Source organism: Microcaecilia unicolor, chromosome 2 (genome assembly GCF_901765095.1).
Source record: "Microcaecilia unicolor chromosome 2, aMicUni1.1, whole genome shotgun sequence".
In the NCBI taxonomy this organism is placed as follows: Eukaryota; Metazoa; Chordata; class Amphibia; order Gymnophiona; family Siphonopidae; genus Microcaecilia; species Microcaecilia unicolor.
In genome coordinates this window covers 235,278,113-235,299,111 of record NC_044032.1, presented here as the reverse complement: position 1 = coordinate 235,299,111, position 20,999 = coordinate 235,278,113, and the positions used below count along the sequence as shown (strand labels likewise).

General features: G+C 43.7%; 1 protein-coding gene across 1 annotated transcript in view; it reads left to right on the top strand.

The window, feature by feature from the left end:
- The window catches only part of SLC1A1 (solute carrier family 1 member 1), a 162,903-nt gene that overhangs the window by 121,992 nt on the left and 19,912 nt on the right, over positions 1-20,999 (top strand). The window contains exons 5-6 of the mRNA XM_030193809.1: positions 13,263-13,305; positions 18,319-18,420. Of these exons, the coding sequence (XP_030049669.1) occupies positions 13,263-13,305; positions 18,319-18,420 (145 nt within the window). The remainder of the gene's footprint in view (positions 1-13,262; positions 13,306-18,318; positions 18,421-20,999) is intronic.

Genomic DNA, 20,999 nt, shown 5'->3' with positions numbered 1-20,999 from the left:
TTCCTCGGTGCCCGATTTTCAGTGCCATTTACTGAATCCTGTCCTTTATGTCCTACAATGATGACTTGCCTTAGTGAAAAGGGGCTTTGTAGGTTGTCTGTTTTGACTGAACAGTTAATTCAAAGAGAGAGGCATATGCATACTTCACAGCTGAACCCTGTTGAGCCACATTGCTCAGAATCACAGTGCAATTGGAAAACTTGACTTCCAGGTACATCTTTGCTCAGTAGCGTCCAAGTAACTATTTAACCCTCTCAGATACAGGTCAGTAAAATTCAGATTGTCCGGCCACATCAGACAATGATTCAATGACTCACAACTTGATCTGGACGTTGCTTTGATTAGAAACTTCTAGAAATACTAAGGCTTCTTCAGGCAAACTAATGTGGCACCATTAAGCAATAACATTCATTAGCCAAATAAAAACATCTGTACTGAACTACTTGGGTGGCTTTGTTATAATTCATTTTAGGATTTGGGGTACTGTTTTCTGTTTTGTGAATGCTGGCACCTCATTATTTGCCTTCCCTTGAATATGTCAAAAATTTATCTGAATAGAAAGCCAAGAATTTCCACTGTCCCAAATGGGCATCTCCATTTTGCATCACAGCTACATAGGTACATAAGTATTGCCATACTGGGACAGACCAAAGGTCCATCAAGCCCAGCATCCTGTTTCCAACAGTGGCCAATCCAGGTCACAAATACCTGGCAAGATCCCAAAAAAGTACAAAACATTCTATACTGCTTATCCCAGAAATAGTGGATTTTCCCCAAGTCCATTTAATAATGGTCTATGGACTTTTCCTTTAGGAAGCCATCCAAACCTTTTTTTAAACTCTGCTAAGCTAACCGCCTTTACCACATTCTCTGGCAACAAATTCCAGAGTTGAATTACACGTTGAGAGATGAAAAAGTTTCTCCAATTCGTTTTAAATTTACTACATTTTAGCTTCATCGCGTGCCCTCTAGTCCTAGTATTTTTGGAAAGCGTAAACAAACATTTCACATCTACCCGTTCAACTCCACTCATTATTTTATAGACCTCTATCATATCTGCTCTCAGCCGCCTTTTCTCCAAGCTGAAGAGCCCTAGCTGCTTTAGCCTTTCCTCATAGGGAAGTCGCCCCATTCCCTTTATCATTTTCATCGCCCTTCTCTGTACCTTTTCTAATTCCACTATATCTTTTTTGAGATGCGGCGACCAGAATTGAACACAATATTCGAGGTGCGGTCGCACCATGGAGCGATACAAAGGCATTATAGCGTCCTCATTTTTGTTTTCCATTACTTTCCTAATAATACCTAACATTCTATTTGCTTTCTTAGCCGCAGCAACACACTGAGCAGAAGGTTTCAACGTATCATCAACGACACCTAGATCCCTTTCTTGGTCGATGACTCCTAACGTGGAACCTTGCATGACGTAGCTATAATTCGGGTTCCTCTTTCCCACATGCATCACTTTGCACTTGCTCACATTAAATGTCATCTGCCATTTAGATGCCCAGTCTCCCAGTCTCGTAAGGTCCTCTTGTAATTTTTCACAATCTTCCCATAATTTAACGACTTTGAATAACTTTGTGTCATCTACAAATTTAATTACCTCACTAGTTACTCCCATCTCTAAGTCATTTATAAATATGTTAAAAAGCAGCGATCCCAGCACAGACCCCTGGGGAACCTCACTAACTACCCTTCTCCATTAAGAATACTGACCATTTAACCCTACTCTCTGTTTTCTATCTTTTAACCAGTTTTTAATCCACAATAGAACACTACCTCCTATCCCATGACTCTCCAATTTCCTCTGGAGTCTTTCATGAGGTACTTTGTCAAACACCTTCTGAAACTCCAGATACACAATATCAACCGGCTCACCTTTATCCACATGTTTGTTCACCCCTTCAAAGAAATGTAGTAGATTAGTGAGGCAAGATTTCCCTTCACTAAGTCCATGTTGACTTTCAGGCTTATTTTCGAAAGAGAAGGGCACCCATCTTTCCACACAAATCGGGAGATGGGCGTCCTTCTCCCAGGGTCGCCCAAATCGGCATAATCGAAAGCCGATTTTGGGCGTCCTCTGAGGACGACCAAAGTTCCCGGGGGCGTGTCGGAAGCATAGTGAAGGCGGGACTGGGGCGTGCTTAACACATGGGTTTCCTCGGCCAATAATGGAAAAAAGAAGGGCATCCCTGACAAGCACTTGGCCGACTTTACTTGGTCCATTTTTTCTTGTAACCAAGCCTCAAAAAGTTGCCTGAACTGACCAGATGACCACTGGAGGGAATCGGGGATCACCTCCCCTTACTCCCCCAGTGGTCACTAACCCCCTCCCACGCTAAAAAAAAAAAACTTTAAAAATATTTTTTGCCAGCCTCAAATGTCATACCTAGCTCCCTGACAGCAGTATGCAGGTCTTGGAGCAGTTTTAGTGGGGGCAGTGCACTTCTGGCAGGCGGACCCAGGCCCATCCCCCCCCCCCCCCCACCTGTTACACTTGTGGTGGTAAGTGTGAGCCTTTCAAAACCCACCAGAAACCCACTGTACCCACATGTAGGTGCCCCCCTTCACCCCTCAGGGCCATGGTAGTGATGTACAGTTGTAGGGAGTTGTTTTTGGTGGGCTCAGCACCCAAGGTAAGGGAGCTATTTATGAAGTCCACTGCAGTGCCCCCTAGGGTGCCCGGTTGCTGTCCTGGCTTGTCAGGGGGACCAGTACATTACGAATGCTGGCTCCTCCCATGACCAAAGGGATTGGATTTGGTCATTTCTGAGATGGGCGTCCTCGGTTTCCATTATCACCGAAAAATGGGGGCGACCATCTCAAAGGTCGACCTAAATGTTGAGATTTGGGCGTCCCCGACCGTATTATCGAAATGAAAGATGGACGCCCATCTTGTTTCGATAATACAGGGTTTCCTCAGGAAAACATGGGTGCCTCGTTCGATTATGCCCCTCCACGTCTCATTAATCCATGCTTTTGAATATGCTCAATAATTTTGTTCTTTATAATAGACTCTACCATTTTGCCCGGCACCGACGTCAGACTCACCGGTCTATAATTTCCCGGATCTCCTCTGGAACCTTTTTTTAAAAATCAGCGTTGCATTGGCCACCCTCCAATCTTTCTGTACCACGCTCTATTTTAAGGATAAATTACATATTACTAACAATAGTTCCGCAAGTTCATTTTTCAGTTCTATCAGTACTCTGGGATGAATACCATCTGGTCCAGGAGATTTGCTACTCTTCAGTTTGTAGAACTACCCCATTACATCCTCCAGGTTTACAGAGAATTCATTAAGTTTCTCCGAGTTGTCAGCTTCGAATACCATTTCTGGCACTGATATCCCACCCAAATCTTCCTCGGTTAAGACCGAATCAAAGAATTCATTTAATCTCTCCGCTACCGCTTTGTCTTCCCTGATCGCCCCTTTTATGCCCCTTTTTTCCTTTATTACATCCCTCTTCCTACCCCTCCCTACACTATCTAATACATCCCCCTTCCTATCCCTCCCTAACATTTTCCCATACTAAACTACACTTGTTAATCCCTATACACTCTCTCCTACCATTCCCCTAACTCTTCCATCCTCCTTCTTGCCCATCTTACCTATCCACACATAAACGAGTACCTCTTTACTTACAATATCATAGCTGCATCCATTTTATATCACTTTGTTTAACATGATTTCTATGTAATCCGCATTGAACCTGCTATTGAGTGGGAAAGTACGGGGTATAAATGTTACAAATAAATAATAATACTCCTCGGTCATCTAGCGGTCCAACCAATTCTTTTGCCGGCTTCCTGCTTTTAATATACCTAAAAAAGTTTTACTATGCGTTTTTGCCTCCAACACAATCTTTTTTTCGAAGTCCCTCTTAGCCTTCCTTATCAGCGCTTTGCATTTGACTTGACATTCCTTATGCTGTTTCTTATTATTTTCAGTCGGCTCCTTCTTCCATTTTCTGAAGGGTTTTCTTTTAGCTCTAATAGCTTCCTTCATCTCACTTTTTAACCATGCCGGCTGTCGTTTGGTCTTCTGTCCTCCTTTTTTAATACGCAGAATATATTTGGCCTGGGCTTCCAGGATGGTGTTTTTGAACAGCTTCCACGTCTGATGTAAATTTTTGACCCTCGCAGACGCTCAAGGTTTTTTTTCACCGTTCTTCTCATTTTATCATAGTCTCCTTTTTTAAAGTTAAACGCTAACGTATTTGATTTCCTATGTATACTTACTTCAAAGTTAATATCAAATCCGATCATATTATGATCACTGTTATCAAGCGGCCTCAGCACCATTACCTCCCACAGCAGATCATGTTCTCCACTAAGGACTAGGTCTACAATTTTTCCTTCTGTCGTCGGCTCCTGTACCAGCTGCTCCATAAAGCAGTCCTTGATTTCATCAAGGAATTTTACCTCCCTAGCGTGCCCCGATGTTACATTTACCCAGTCACTATCGAGGTAATTGAAATCACCCATTATTATTGTGTTGCCCAGTTTGTTTGCGTCCCTAATTTCCTTTAACATTTCTGCATCCGTCTGTTCATCCTGGCCAGGCGGACGGTAGTATACTCCTATCACTATCCTTTTCCCCTTTACACATGGAATTTCAATCCACAGTGATTCCAAGAAGTGTTTTGTTTCCTGCAGAATTTTCAATATATTTGATTCAAGGCTCTCCTTAATATACAATGCTACCCCTCCACCAATTCGATCCACCCTATCACTATGATATAATTTGTACCCTGGTATGACAGTGTCCCACTGCTTATCCTCCTTCCACCAGTTCTCAGAGATGCCTATTATATCTAATTTTTCATTAGTGCAATTTATTCTAACTCTCCCATCTTATTTCTTAGGCTCCTGACATTTGCATATAGACATTTCAAACTATGTTTGTTGTTCCTATTTACATCATGCTCAGTACTTGACAGTATTAATTTGCAATGTTTTGTCTGATTTTTATTTGTATTTAAGGACACCTGATCTACTATGGTCTCATTTGCAACCTCATTATCAGGATATCCTATCTTCCCTGTTTTGGTGATATCTTTGAAAGATACCTTATCCCGAACCACGCACTTTTCAGTGAATGTCGGCCTTCCCCCCTGTTTCTAGTTGCTCTATCTCCTTTTTAAATGCCGATGCCAGCAGCCTGGTCCCACCCTGGTAAAGGTGAAGCCCATCCTTTTGGAATAGGCTCTCCCTTCCCCAGAATGTTGCCCAGTTCCTAAAACCCTCCTCCCTGCACCATCATCTCATCCACGCATTGAGACTCCAGAGCTCTGCCTGTCTCTTGGGCCCTGCGCATGGAACGGGTAGCATTTCAGAAAATGCTACCCTAGAGGTTCTGGATTTGAGCTTTCTACCTAAGAGCCTAAATTTGGCTTCCAGATCCTCTCTCCCACATTTTCCTATGTCATTGGTACCCACATGTACCAAGACAGCCAGCTCCTCCCCAGCACTATCTAAAATCCTATCTAGGTGACGCATGAGGTCCGCCCCCTTCGCACCAGGCAGACAAGTCACCAGGCGATCCTCGCGTCCACCAGGCACCCAGCTATCTATATGCCTAATGATCGAATCACCAACTACAACAGCTGTCCTAACCTTTCCCTCCCGGGCAGCACTTGGAGACATATCCTCGGTGCGAGAGGATAGTACATCCCCTGGTGGGCAGGTCCTGGCTACAGGAGTACTTCCTACTTCACCAGGATGATGCTCTCCTTCTAGGAGACCTCCCTTCTCCAAGGTAGCACAGGGGCTACCAGACTGGAGGTGGGACTTCTCTACAACATCCCTGTAGGTCTCCTCTATGTACCTCTCTGTCTCCCTCAGCTCCACCAAGTCTGCTACTCTAGCCTCAAGAGAACGGACACGTTCTCTGAGAACTAGGAGCTCTTTGCATCGGGTACACACATATGACGTCTCACCAACTGGGAGATAGTCATACATGTGACACTCAATGCAAAAGACTGGATAGCACCCCTCTCGCTGCTGGACTTCTGACTCTAAGTGTTTTGGAGTTTTTCAATAATTTAGAACTTGCTACAGTATTAAGGATGTTAGCCTAATATAAAAATGTATTTTAGTTTATATAGTATATTGTATGATTTATTTAGTGTTTCCTAAACACTAAATAAATCATACACGTGGAGTGGAGGAGTAGCCTAGTGGTTAGTGCAGTGGACTTTGATCCTGGGGAACTGAGTTTGATTCCCACTGCAGCTCCTTGTGACTCTGGCCAAGTCACTTAACCCTCCATTGCCCCTGGTACAAAATAAGTACCTGAATATATGTAAGCCACTTTGAATTGTAGTTGTAAAAACCTCAGAAAGGCAGTATATCAAGTCCCATTTCCCTTCCCTTTTTAGATGGTAATGAAATGTATTTAAAACTCTGTAAGAGCACTCCTTGCTTGTTACCCTAATTACAATAACTGACTATAAATGAAGAGTTGTCCTATGGGTGGGCAGGTAGGAAGACTAAACTAGTGCTTGCTAGATTCTATCTGTTAATGCTGTGGTACAAAGTTTTTAAAACTAAGGGGAAAGGACTATTTAGATTAGTTGATAAAATTTGCTTTTTATGTTTTTATTTTGCCTATCACTAACCTACAATTCCTCCTTTAAACCCCAATCTTTAAGTTCCCAAAGCACAAAGCAAAATAGTGTTCACTTACCAGAGAAATGTCCTCTTCTCTCAGAACTTCTCAGAAAGCTACTTCAGGGAATAGCTTTCTGACTCCCTCAGATCAGTTACTTCTTTATTACAATACAGAACAATAAAAGTCTTTCATGCCACTGCCAGCTAGCAATTTGGTTCTTTGTGGTTCACAATAAAAGAAGCTAATACAATACTAGGAAGAGATTGCATCACTGGTAACAATTATCATAGCATTAAAACAATTCAATTACATCTTGAAAATAAAAAAAGATCTCAGTTTGCTCTTAAATTGAAAGCTACCTCTCCAACCCACCCACATTACTAATTGTATCTGATATCCTGGTATGTCATAACAAAACTCTGTAAGCCACATTGAGCCTGCAAATGGGTGGGGAAATGTGGGATACAAATGCAATAAATATTAATAATAATAAATAAGACTAATAAGCAAAGTATTCCAGATCTTAGGAGGCTGGTAAGGTAAGGTTTGGGATTGTAGCTTTTTTTGCTTCAGTTGTACTAAAGGTGGAAACTGAAGAGTTTGAGAGTAACAACTACTTCTTGGGACTAGGAATAGAGAAGTCATATAATCTGGCGCCATACCGTAAAACACCCGAAATACAAAAGGACATAGTTTGAACAGAACTCGTGATTGAATAGGTAACCAATGAAGTGCCATTAAAAGAGGCATTACCCTTTCAAATCTATGCTTTCCAAAAACCAGGCATGCAGCAATATTCTGAACGGTTTTCAATCTTTTCAAAAGTGTTTCTGAACAACCAACCTATACCATATTGCAATAATCAAGCTGTGACGTGACAATTGCTTGTTCAGTGAAAACTCGGTTTTCGTTGACTTCGGTTATTGTCGGTTTCGGTTTTCGTTGATTTTTTTCAGTGAAAAATTTGTCTCGGATTTCATCGGTTGCCTCGGTTTTCATTGGTGTGCCCACGTGACCTCACTGCTAATTTTGCAAAAACAAAGGGTGACCCACGCGTTCTCCTGCTCATTGTGGCGTTGTTTCTCATTGTGTGAGCATCACCCCGCGCGTCTAACGCAATGCACGCAAGATAAAATCACATGTGCTCAAATCTCATTTTCCCTGTTAAGTGTTTCCCTTGCTAATAAGTTAACCTTTTCCCTTTAGCTCCATCATGGGACTATATTTATTCTCTATAAAATGTGTTTTTGGTATGTATTTTGGAGTGTCTAGAACGAATTCATTGGATTTACATTGATTCATATGGAAATAATTGGCTCGGTTTTCGTCTGTTTCGGTTTTCGTTGATTGTTTTCGGACGGATTATCAACGAAAACCGAGGTATCACTGTACTGATATCCTGAACTGGTCAGATAAAAATGATTTCTGAATTCAATGAAGAATTCTTATTTTTTTAAAAATGCTTTCTTAATCAGTTGATCTGAGTTTCCATGGTTAGTTCCAAGTCCAATATGAGTCCTAGTATTTTTAACTTAAATTCCAGCTTAAAGCTTTTGGACTCTAATTTAAGAGATGGTAAAGGGGCCAAAGATCCTATCTATAAAAGGTTGGTCTTATCTCTATTTAATTTTAGTTTACCTTTGCTAACCAAGTCTCTAATTGTTGTAGGCAGCAACAAACCATATCATAAAATTGAGGTAGAGGCTCATTTTCAAAGCACATAGGTTACTAAGAGCTCAATTTCAAAAGAGAAGAACATTTAAAAAGTGGCATAAACTGGCAGATAGACGTTTTTCTCACCAAAATGTCCAAATTAGTATTTTCAAAACCCATTTTCCAGATGTTTTTCTATGCTTTTCATCTGCAGTGCATCAAAACTTCAAGGGGCCATGTCGGGGGCAAAAACCTACTGTACCCTTATATGTGACCCCTTCACCCTTAAGGGCTGTTGTAGTGGTGAACAGCTGGAGTCGGTGTGTTGTGGGGTGGGTTTTGGAGGGCTCAGCAGACAAGATAATTTTGTATTTAGTGGAGTATGAAAGAAAATGTATTTCTATTACTAGAAAATGTATTTCTGTTACTTTTGCCAATATTTTCACTGCACATAGAATCTCAGGCTTATTTTCGAAAGAGAAGGACGTCCATCTTTCGACACAAATCGGGAGATGGGCGTCATTCTCTCAAGGTCGCCCAAATCGGCATAATGGAAAGCCGATTTTGGGCGTCCCCAACTGCTTCCCGTTGCGGGGACGACCAAAGTTCCCGGGGGCGTGTCGGAGGTGTAGCGAAGGCAGGACTGGGGCGTGCCAGCAGATGGGCATCCTTGAGCGATAATGGAAAAAAAAGGGCGTCCCTGACAAGCACATGGCCTACTTTACTGGGTCCTGTTTTTCTTATGACCAAGCCTCAAAAAGGTGCCCGAAATGACCAGATGACCACCGCAGGGAATCGGGGATGACCTCCCCTGACTCCCCCAGTGGTGACTAACCCCCCTCCCACCCTGAAAAAAACAACTTTAAAAACTTTTTTTGCCAGCCTCAAATATACTCAGGTCCATCGCCGCAGTATGCAGGTCCCTGGGGGGGGGGGGGGGGGGGAAGTGTGTGTGTGTCAGCGGAAGCATAGCAAAGGTGTGGACATCCTTCTTTCAAACATTTTGGAAGTCCTGAACTGCCCCCCCCCCCCCAAGGACGGCCAAATTTCAAGGGAGTGGAGTGGAGGAGTTGCCTAGTGGTTAGAGCACTGGTCTTGCAATCCAGAGATGGCCAGTTCAAATCCCACTGCTGCTATTTGTAATCCAAATAAATAAATAAAGGGGTGTCGGAGACATAGCAAAGGCATGGATGTCCTTCTCACAAAAACATCCACATTTTGGACATCCTCAACTGCCTGTCGCAGGAATGGAGGCATAGCGAAGGCGCCTAACACTTGGACGTCCTTCACCCATACTCAAAAAAAAAAAGTCCCTGACAAGCACTTGGACATTTTCAACTGGGCTTGTGTATTTTTAAGGTTGTAGACGGCTATTATACATGCAACTTGTCTGCATGTATGAAGCCATCTTTGGCATGCGCAGAGCAGCCACGCATAATGCTTGGCTGCTCTGCACTGGCTTCCCCTCCTTAGGAAGGAAATCATGTGCAAATGAGCTAACAGCGAGCAGCTCATGTGCATGCAATTTCCTTCATGCATGCCCGTTCCTTTCCAAATCGCTAAGGGATCGGTAAGGGAAGGGCTTTTTCCGTTCAGTTAGTGCGTCAGTTAGTCCACTGCAGTGCTCCCTAGGGTGCCTGGTTGGTGACCTGGCATGTCAGGGGAACCAGTGCACTATGAATGCTGGCTCCTCCCACGACCAAATGAGTTGGATTTGGTCGTTTTTAAAATGGGCGTCCTCGGTTTCCATTATGGCCGAAAACCGGGGACGACCATCTCTAAGGTCGACCTAAATGTTGAGATTTGGGCGTCCCCGACCGTATTATCGAAATGAAATACGGCCGCCCATCTTGTTTCGATAATACGGGTTTCCCCGCCCCTTCACGGGGACGTCCTGCGAGGACGCCCTCGGGAAAACATGGGCACCCCGTTTGATTGTGCCCCTCTCTGGCTTTCTTGGGGGGGGGGTCTTCAGTTTTTGGCTGCATGTTTTTTGTGGCCCCCTATTTTGTATCAGTTGAGGGTCTATCCATGTTCTGCATGTGCAATTGAGGTGAAGAATTCTGCTGGCATGTAGTATCTGTGTAGGAATCTGTAACAGTCCAGCTTGTTCCAGTTTCCCAGTAGTGGGTATATTGGTATATAGGGTGAGAAATAGTCTGACAGTACATCATATGTCAGATTTAATGTCAATAAATTTATTGTGAAAAGAATTAGCAGATTGGGATGAATAGCATACATACCCCCTTGTCTATTAAGCCGTGCTGGCGGTGCGCTAATGCCGATGCTGGCATTGCTGCGTGTCTTAGTAAATAGGGGAGCATAGGTTGGGTACAGATACAAGAGTGTGGTGAAATCAATTGGCCATTTGAAATTTACAGTAAAGACTATTATATGTTTTAATATTACTTATAAATTGGTTGCTGCCTGCGCATATCATTTGAACCAATAGAATGTATAATACAGTTACGTATATATCTACGGGTGGATTTTTTTTGGGGGGGGGGAGGGGTTTGGAAGAGAGATCCTGTTGTTAAACATTTATCGGCACACCACTGTTTCAGAACCAACCAACGTGATCACACTTTGAGCCAGTAACATCTCTGCGTCAGGGTTTCAGCAAGCACTCGTTTGTTCCATTTTCACCCCTATGCTCCCTTATGGACTATTGAAAACTGCCCACCCTCCCTACCAGTAAAAGTATCTCCTGTTTGTTGAATTTGAGTGGGTGTGAAGACCTAGTGTTTTGCTTTGCCTGGAGCTGCTCTTTTGATGCCTCTGCTCTTCCCCCCCCCCCCCCTCCCCAGAAGCTGCTACCCTAGATGATTGCTTAATCATGTCTAATATTTGGGTCAGTCCATATACCATTCTAAAATTACCCCAGGAAAAGTATCACAAACATTTACACCTGCTCCAAGGCAAGTATAATACCTTGCATGTATATTTTATTTATTTATTTTTACTCATTTGTATCCCACTTTAACCAAAGCAGGTTACAATTGAACATACATAATTTAAACAAATACATACAAAACCACATCAATCCACATCTCCAATCTTCATGTATACATCCAGCAAACTAAAAAAAAAAACCATTTTTTTTTAAAGTCCACCTTGAAACTATCTCTCCAGAAAAGCCTTCACAAACTTTTTAAATTGTTGGACTTTCTCACAAAGTCTCCGATGCCCTAGAAGCTTATTGAACATAGTAGGTCTTGCCAGTGGCATACCCATGGTTGGGCCCGGGTGGGCAGGGGCCCACCCAGTTTTGCTTCGGGCCCACCCAGTGGCAGCGCACATCATAAGTGCAGCCTGGGGATCCCCGCTGGCTGACAAGTCCACAAGTTCTCTCTAGAGTTTCCTTCCCTGTGCGTCCCATCCCCGGAGCAATCAGCAGCACATTTTCAGCTGCTGACACCGGCACTCCCCCCCCTCCCCCCCACCGCACATGCTCAGTTCAATTGGTATCCCCACGCATATGTGCATGGGGCATTCTGGCTGAACTGAGCATGTGTGGGAGCCTGGCGTGGGGCAGTATTAGTGTTGGCGGCTGAAAATGGTCTGTTAACAGACGCAAGGATGAGTCTCCAGCTGGCAGGGCCCGGGAATCCCTGCCAGCCAAGGTATTTATTTTTAATGCGGCGGGGATGGGGCAGGCAAGGGAGGAGTAGCAGGCAGAGAGGAAATGTGGGGCATGCCCACCCGGTTCACTCTCTGGCCCAAGCATTAACTGAGGTCTGGCTACACTACTGGGTCCTGCAACTGAAAATGCACATGCACAAGTCACAACAAGGCGATATGTTGACATTACCGGATGACATAATTGTTTTGTCATCTCAGTTTGTAAAGATCGCCTTGGCTGATACATAAGCCAGTAACAATCAGTGCTTCCAACTGTACTGTATAAAATACATGTATAAGTGTCAGTCACACCCCTGCTCTCTGCCTTGGAAATGTGTGCATGTATTTGTCTATGCCTGCTTTTTATAAGAGACTACTGGGGTATATAAAATGATGCTGTACGTGCTTTATGAAATCAGCCCCCCTGGGTGCCATCACACTGAGACTTATATTTTGGTTTATATCCGATGACTAAAATCTACATTTAGGGGCCCTTTTACTAAGCCACAGTAAAAAGTGGTCTGCTCTAGTTTTGATGCATGAAATTGGCATGCGCTGGGCCATTTTTTTTAGCACAGCGGGAAAAGGGCCTTTTTTAAAACGTGGCAGTAAATGGCCGTGCACTAATATTAAAATTAGTGCACGGCTATTTAGTGCCTGAGCCCTTACCGCCATCTATTTAGAAGGAGTAAGGGCTCACACGCTACTTGTGCGGTAATTGGGCATCCTTTGGCAATGTGGCCGCACTGCCGATTGCCGCCAGGAACGCCCCTCTTCGGTAGAAAACAGAAATTTATTTTCTACCACAGGAAACTGCACACACTAACTTTGAAACTACCGTTACGAGCCCAAGCTACCCCAGCGGTAGGGTCGATTTGGCATACGCTACCTGCACGGTAGCTCTACTGCGGCTTAGTAAAACGGCCCCTTAATGAGGAAACCAAACATTCCAAGAATCTACAGTTGAGCTTTTGTTCCACTTGTTTTTTTAAGAATATTTTGAGACCTTTTAGTTCACAACCTGCAGAATTACTAATCTATCAGTGAATCTGAGGGTGTTCCAGTTCAAGAATGAATAACTTTGGGTTAGAGGTTTGGGAAAGGTTGGCCCTGTAGTTTCCTCAGTAATGAAACTCAAGCTTCCTGTTTTGCAGCTCTCACATGGGCCATTCAGCTAGTTGCCAGAGTTTTGTACTGACCCTCTTTGTGATCTCTCCTGCCTTATAAATGTCAGGCTTATTCCCAATCACATTATAGCAGAGATTCAAGAGAAGGAGATAAGTTAGTCTCATTTACAATATTGCTGTGTTCAAGCCAGGTTTGTAGTATGCTACAGCACATAGCAAAATGACTTTTATCTCTTTTACAGAAATATGTTTCCAGAAAACCTCGTCCAGGCCTGCTTTCAGCAGGTAAGAGAAATACAATTTAAGGTTTGGGTTTTTTAATTTTTTTTTTTAATTCACGCTTGGATTATACAGATGTTTCAGAGTCACAATAAACACAACAGCTGCCCTGGAACAGTTTGGTACTAAGGTAAATGGTCAAATGATGGCAAAATTTAAAAACCCGATCTCTTTTTGGCACTGAAGCATACACTTTATTATGGGCCAAAGATAGCTAATAGCCTGTGACAGAGGGAAGCAGGAACAGCATATCAAGGTGTGAATGCATTGTAATCTCTACCTTTTGAATCATTTTCTTATTATTTTTGGCATCCTCTTGCCTTCTCAATAGCTTGAACTGACCTCATGAAAAGTGCTGTCACCTGCCTGCCTCTCATACCCTGGCACCCTGGTGTGTTTTTTCAGGAAGGGTTTCTGTGGGTATTGGAATGTGGTAATTGCTTCAGAGTTTTAACCCAGATCAAACCCCAGTGGACAAAAATGTAAATAGCTAAATTACTTGTGTTTGGAGTTTACTTGGCTCATAACAGCAACCATCATTTTCTTCAAAGAAATCCCCAGAGGGAGATTAGAATGCCATTTGCCCATAAATGTTAAATCTCAGCAGCTTCAGCTTTTATGTATGATGGGTTTATTTGTATTTAATTCTTAGCAACTCTTAGGACATTCTAGTGAGCTGCAGCTGTAAATCCATTGTACCAGTGTTACTGATTCTTTAATTAAGTAAGAAGCACATTTTTGTCAGTTATGAAACCGCTTCAGGGGATCATATTTCTTTGCTGAATGGCAGAGTGAATTGCTCCTTTAATAAGGGCTCCTTCCTCCACCTTCAGAGCTGTAATACAAATGCTGGGAGGTGAGGAAGTAGGTAATTACAGAACACTTCATTTGTTCATGTGTAAATTGCCAATGTGTATAAGTAACAAGCAGGGGCGTAGCCAGACTTCGGCAGGAGGGGGGAGCCAGAGCCCGAGGTGAGGGGGCACATTTTAGCTCCCCCCTCCCTGCCATTGCCACCGACTCCGCCCGCCAGTCATTATCGACCCCGCCACCACCAACTTTGCCCCCCCCCCCCCCGCCAACGACCCGCTCGACCTCCCTCCCGCCGCCAACCTGCCATCGCCTACCTTTGCTGGCTGGGGACCCCAACCCCAACCCCCCGCCAGCCGAGGTCCTCTTCGCAAAAGGCTTCCTTCTGTTTCTGACGTCCTGCATGTTGTACGGGGCGGGGGGGTTGGGGTCCCCCGCCAGCAAAGGTAGGCGACGGCGGGTTGGCGGCGGGAGGGGGTCGAGCGGGTCATCGGCAGGGGGGCCAGGGCCAAATCTACGGGGGCCCAGGACCCCGGGCCCCATGTAGCTACACCACTGGTAACAAGCAGACCTAATGTCCAGCTGCAATGTAGGTGTGATCTCTGCAGGATTTCCACTAGTATTTTATAAAGACAACTAGACAGCTTTCTACCACTTGACCTAGGCTCCCTGTTAGTCTTACCCTTGTAGATTTCCAAATTGGTGCTTGTATGGCTAGAGACCGTACTTGCTAAGCTGCAGAAAAGTTTTCACATTTTATTGCAACACAATTTACTGTGTATGTCACTAACCTGTGGTACCTCAGTACTACAAGATAGAGACTTGCACAGTAAACTTCTTTTTGCACCGTTGCAGTCAGGAACATCATGTGTTCCTGATCATGGTCACATTAATACAGAACCTGCTAGATTTCTAGGCAGGAGCCTTCCCATCCTCCAATCACCCCTCCCCCATAGAAGCCCTCAATAAAACCCACACCTGACAATACTCCACCAACCTCTTTCCAGGAAGATCCTCCACATGCAACAAGATCCCCCTCTCACCCTCAGCCTTTCCAGCATCTATTGGGGGACTCCCTGGTGTCTAGTACTACTACTACTACTTAACATTTCTAAAGCGCTACTAGGGTTATGCAGCGCTGTACAATTTAACATAGAAGGATAGTCCCTGCTCAAAGAGCTTACAATCTAAAGGACACGTGAACAGTCAGTCTGATAGGGGCAGTCAAATTGGGACAGTCTGGATTTCCTGAAAGGTAAGAGTTAGGTGCCGAACGCAGCATTGAAGAGGTGGGCTTTAAGCAAAGACTTGAAGATGGGCAGGGAGGGGGCTTGGCGTAAGGGCTCGGGAAGGTTGTTCCAAGCATAGGGTGAGGCGAGGCAGAATGAGCGGAGCCTGGAGTTGGCAGTGGTGGAGAAGGGTAATGAGAGGAGGGATTTGTCCTGTGAACGGAGGTTTCGGGCGGGAACGTAGGGGGAGATGAGGGTAGAGAGGTAGTGAGGGGCAGCAGACTGAGTGCATTTGTAGGTGAGAAGGAGAAGTAGTAGGGGGGGCCTCCCTGGTGGTTAGTGGGGGTGTCCCTGGTATCTAGTGAGGGATGTCCTTGGTGTCTAGTGGGGTGAATCTCCCTGATGTCTAGTGGTAGGGGGGAGAGATATCTGATATCTAGTGGGCAATTCCCTGGTGTTTAGTGGGGGCAGGAGCAGTAATTGCCACATCGGTTCCTGAGTTGAAAGTGATGCTGCCTGACTCTTAGCAGTAATCATGCAGCACTACTGCTAGAGGTCAAACTGCCAAATATAGGCTGGTATACTTGTACATATCTTCCTTATACTCCTGATTTCTGCAGCTTGGACAAGTCTATACAGTGCATTTTTTCTAGCGAAAAAGGTGCTGGTACTCAAATGCCAGGTCACCCTTCAGGGGTGGAGTGATCACTGAGGGACCCACACTACAATAGCCAGGCCCCCTGCAACCAGTCACAGAATCTATGACAAGGCAGAATTTGTATGTAGAACCTGAGCTCTTTCATTAAAATATGAGAACCATGGGGTCAATTTTAACAGACAATGGAAAAGGTGCCGGTACTCAGTACCCCCTCAAAAAAAGCCCAGAGTCTATAAAAACATATATGTGCTTAGGGGGCCCTTTTACTAACCACGGTTAGCACGTAACTCATGGTATACTGCACAATAACTGCTAGTGGAAGACTGCGTTAAGGGGCTTTGGGGTAATTGTGCAGTTAGCACATAGTAGGCCGCGCATTAAGTGGTTTTTATGTTAGGGAGCATGTTGTAAGTGGAGAATGCAGCAAAAGGAACAGTGAAGATAACCAGAAAATCAGTGTGCAGCCAATAATTTATTTGAAGAGAACTCTTTTATTCATAAACAACTCACATAAGATATATGCACATAACTGCTTTTAAGGGACCCGACACGGGCTGTGTTTCAGCTATACTGCCAAAAAGAGGTGTGTGTAAATCCTAACACGCATAGCTGAAAAGGGGGCAAGGCCATGGGAGGAGTGTGTCGGGACATTACGCAAATTTACAAGCGTGGTTTTAGAATTTGGGGAAACACGCCTACCTTTAGGCGTGGGTATTTCCACCACATTTTCAGTGGCGTAAATGGCTGCACCTAAATGTAAGCACGTTCTCCAGCCCTATGCACTATTCTATAAACCACACCTAACTTTAGGCATGGTTTATAGAATAATGCTAAGCACTTTTTTTGGACGTGTCTATATTTTAGACACCATTTATAAAATCTGGCACCACCTAATTCTGTATATGGCGCCCTGAGTTAAGTGCATCAGCACGCATAGCCAATTTGTGCATGTAACAATTTAATAATGAGCCAATCAGCACCAATAATTGGATGATAGCAAGAAATTATCAGCATTAGATGGCAATAATTAGAATATACATGCACTGCTCGCTAAGCGTATTCTGTAACATAGTCTGTGTAAATTCTACCGTGCGGATCCAAAAAAGGGGTGTGGCTATGGGAGAAGCATCAGCAGGCCATAAGTGTTCCAAAAATTTACGTGCAGTGTTATAGAATAACCCGCTCCATGCCTATAGGTGGGGAAAATGTGGGATACAAATGTAACAAATAAATAAATAAAGTTAGGCATGTTATATTGAAAAAATAAGCAAAAATTGAAAAATTGGGATCTATGAGGATTGCGATACTGCCTCTTTCAAAATGCTTGGCTCATAATAATGTTTAGCCATTGTAGAGGTCGGTGTGCTAATCTGAAGACCCTATAAAAGCGCCTCAGTGTGTTTAGTGATAATGAAGATATAATTGAGGTGAAGTTGAGTATATTGTAAGTGATAAAGTTAGGCATGGGCATTTACACCAGGTTTTCATTGACGTAATTGGCTGCTCCAAATTTCTAGTTGCATGGATGGGTTTATCTGTATTCTATAAACTGTACCTAACTTTAGGTGCAGTTTACAGAATATGCCTAGGAGCGTGTTCCTTCGGTGTCAATTTTTTAGGCCACATATAGAATTAGATCCTTATGTGCAAAACCCGAAGTAATGTCACTTTTTTAAAATGTATTTTTTTGCAAAATGCCTTTTCCTGTTGGCCATATTGCCCAGTGGACATATATTCCTGGCATCCCTATATGTATTTTTCAGAAGGCTCAGTGTCCACTGGGCCTTTTGTAAAACATTTGGGAATTGTGAACATCTCAACTTGAACGTCCCATTGCCCACTAAGATTTCCGATGCAAAATCAGGCCCCATGGCTGGGGAAGCATTTTGGGTGCAAAACCAAATTGAGCAAATATTTTCATACTTCCTTGTGCAAACTATCATCAAACATGTGTAGGTGTTGAAGGGAGGGGGGAAGATCTGTATTGCAAACTTAGTAAAAAAAAATGTAAGTATGACATTTGTTGAGCAATTTCTGCAATTCTTTGCTTTTGCTATAACAGTAAATTTACTGAAGATCTTTATTGCATTATTGTAAATTTTGACAGCTTGTCACAGAGACTCTTGAGATTTTATTTAGAATCTTAGATGTCATTATTTAACACTGCTCTAGCACTTCTAACTCACTTGCAAAGTCCTTCTGCTTTGTGTTCTTCATTGCAGAACAAAATAATATGCCCTTACATCTTTCTCCTGCCATATTGTTCATCCCCCCACCATCTAACCCACAGCTCAAAATCTTTTCCATATTTTAACATTTCAGTTTAAAACCAAGCGCGAGGAAGTGAAGCCTCCAAGCGAACCGGAAAGAAACAGCACTATGGATGAACTGGTTACGGTAATCATGACAACAGTGAATCAGGAGGTAGGACGCCTGTTTCTCAATAATGTTTTCGAGGATGTGTTTATTAAGAAATTCTGCAGTTATTAAGAAGTTATAAGATTTTCCTTGTTCATGGGTATTGGAAAGATGACTCCTTTTAAAGCCTGGTACATAATAAAAACCCTGTGCCAGAACACAAGGGATGAAGTAAGCTCTGGCATCCTGAACTTTTCTCAGTATTTGATTAAAAAATTGCCATCTGTGGACTCTTTCAAGGGGAGGGAAGAGAGGCGCCGCTGATAGCTTGGCTAAGAATATTGCCATTTGGGTGGTTCTGACTTTAAAGGGTACTGAGGCATTTATTCAAAGTGACACTGAGTTGGAAAGTTAACTGAACAACTTTGACTTTGCAGCTTGTCCCCACCCGGGATAAATATCTGGTCTGAATTTTACCAGAGAAAGTTGTCCACTTGCCTGACCAGAGCTACCCTTGTAAATTTGTCAGTTAGCCCCAGATATCAGCACTGACTTACAGTATTAAATTGTGCCTTGGGAATGTCCCCAGCATTGCCTCCTATCTGGGGAACTACTTGCTCATGCAAACTTTAGCTGTTCATAAGGTGATATGGGTGGCTAAACTTTACTCTTGAAAATTTGTCTGACTATCTCTCAAACCTTTTGAGTAGCAACCTTAGTACATTTAAGCTCCTCTCTTTCTTTTTATATTTTTAATGCAGCACTTTGACAGTGGAAACTTGGATAGCAATTTTGCTGCAAGAACATAGTTGGGCATATACTACTACGAAATATGTTGATTTTTAGCCAATATGAAATGTAGATGAACTGACTACAAAGTCTATCAGGCCTATCTACTTTCCCGGCTGTTGTGTGTTTAGCTTAGCTAACACAAACAAAAAAATCCCAGTCACTGGTAAGACTACCAACTATACTTTCAAGAACCAGGACAAATGCTACCAAGTCTAGTTTCTTTTTTTATTTTCAAAAATATTTTTCTGAAAAGGTACCCTCATAAATATCCACTATCTTTGGCAATTAGTAATAACTGTTGCCCGGTGGTATGGCTACTCTTAACACCGTGTTAAGTGCTATTAGTGTCACTTTCAGGCTTATTTTCGAAAGAGAAGGACGCCCATCTTTCGACACAAATCGGAAGACGGGCGTCCTTCTCACAGGGTTGCCCAAATCGGCATAATCGAAAGCCAGTTTTGGACGTCCCCATCTGCTTTCCGTTGCGGAGGGACGACCAAAGTTCCCGGGGGCGTGTCAGAGGCGTAGCGAAGGCGGGACTTGGACGTGCCTAACACATGGGCGTCCTCGACCCATAATGGAAAAAAAAGGGCGTCTCTGACGAGCACTTGGACGACTTTACCTGGTCCTGTTTTTCTTACGTCCAAGCCACAAAAAGGTGCCCGAACTGACCAGATGACCACCAAAGAGAATCAGGCATGACCTCCCCTTACTCCCCCAGTGGTCACTAACCCCCTCCCACCCTCAAAAAAACATCTTTCAAAATATTTTGTGCCAGCCTCAAATGTCATACTCGGGTCCATCACAGCAGTATGCAGGTCCCTGGGACAGTTCTAGTGGGTGCAGTGCACTTCAGGCAGGCGGATCCAGGCCCATCCCCCCCTTACCTGTTACACTTGTGGTGGTAAATGTGAGCCCTCCAAAACCCACCAGAAACCCACTGTACCCACATCTAGGTGCCCCCCTTCACCCGTAAAGGCTATGGTAGTATTTACAGTGGTGGGTAGTGGGTTTTGGGGGCTCAGCACACAAGGTAATGGAGCTGTATAACTGGGAGCAATTTCTGAAGTCCACTGCAGTGCCCCCTAGGGTGCCCGGTTGGTGTCCTGGCAAGTCAGGGGGACCAGTGCACTACGAATGCTGGCTCCTCCCATGACCAAAGGGCTTGCATTTGGTCGTTTCTGAGATGGGCGTCCTTGGTTTCCATTATCGCCGAAAATCAGAAACGACCAAGTCTAGGGACAACCATCTTTAAGGATAACCTAAATGTTGAGATTTGGGCGTCCCCGACCGTATTATCGAAACGAAAGATGGATGTCCATCTTGTTTCGATAATACGGGTTTCCCCGCCCCTCCACTGGGATGTTTTGCGAGGATGTCCTCAGCAAAACCTGGGCGTCCCTTTCGATTATGCCCCTCTTTATGATTGTGCATTTACAAAGCCTTCATCAGCTATGGTCAACTGCCATTTTTCTAAAATTACATAGCCAATAATTGAAATTGGACTTATCTTTTTTAGCCAGCATCCTCACTGTCTCGACGCTCAAGGCTGTCAAAAGAGCAGAAATAGATAACTGACTGCCTTCCCCTGGAAACGCCCAACACCGCAGGTTTCAAACTTCTTTCCTCAGGGACTCTGCTGTCATCTATGCTGTCATCTGTTTTAGAACAAACTGCTGGTCCCTTCAAAGGTTTGCTGGAGTAGCTTATATAGGTGCCAGTAGTTTTCCAAGCAAAACTGGAAATCAATTTGTTGACGTCATTAGAAAAGTAAAAAAAAAAAATTTCATAAAAACTTTATGTACAAGTACAAATTCATGGCGGAAACAGAAGTAGAAAATATATCTCTCAAC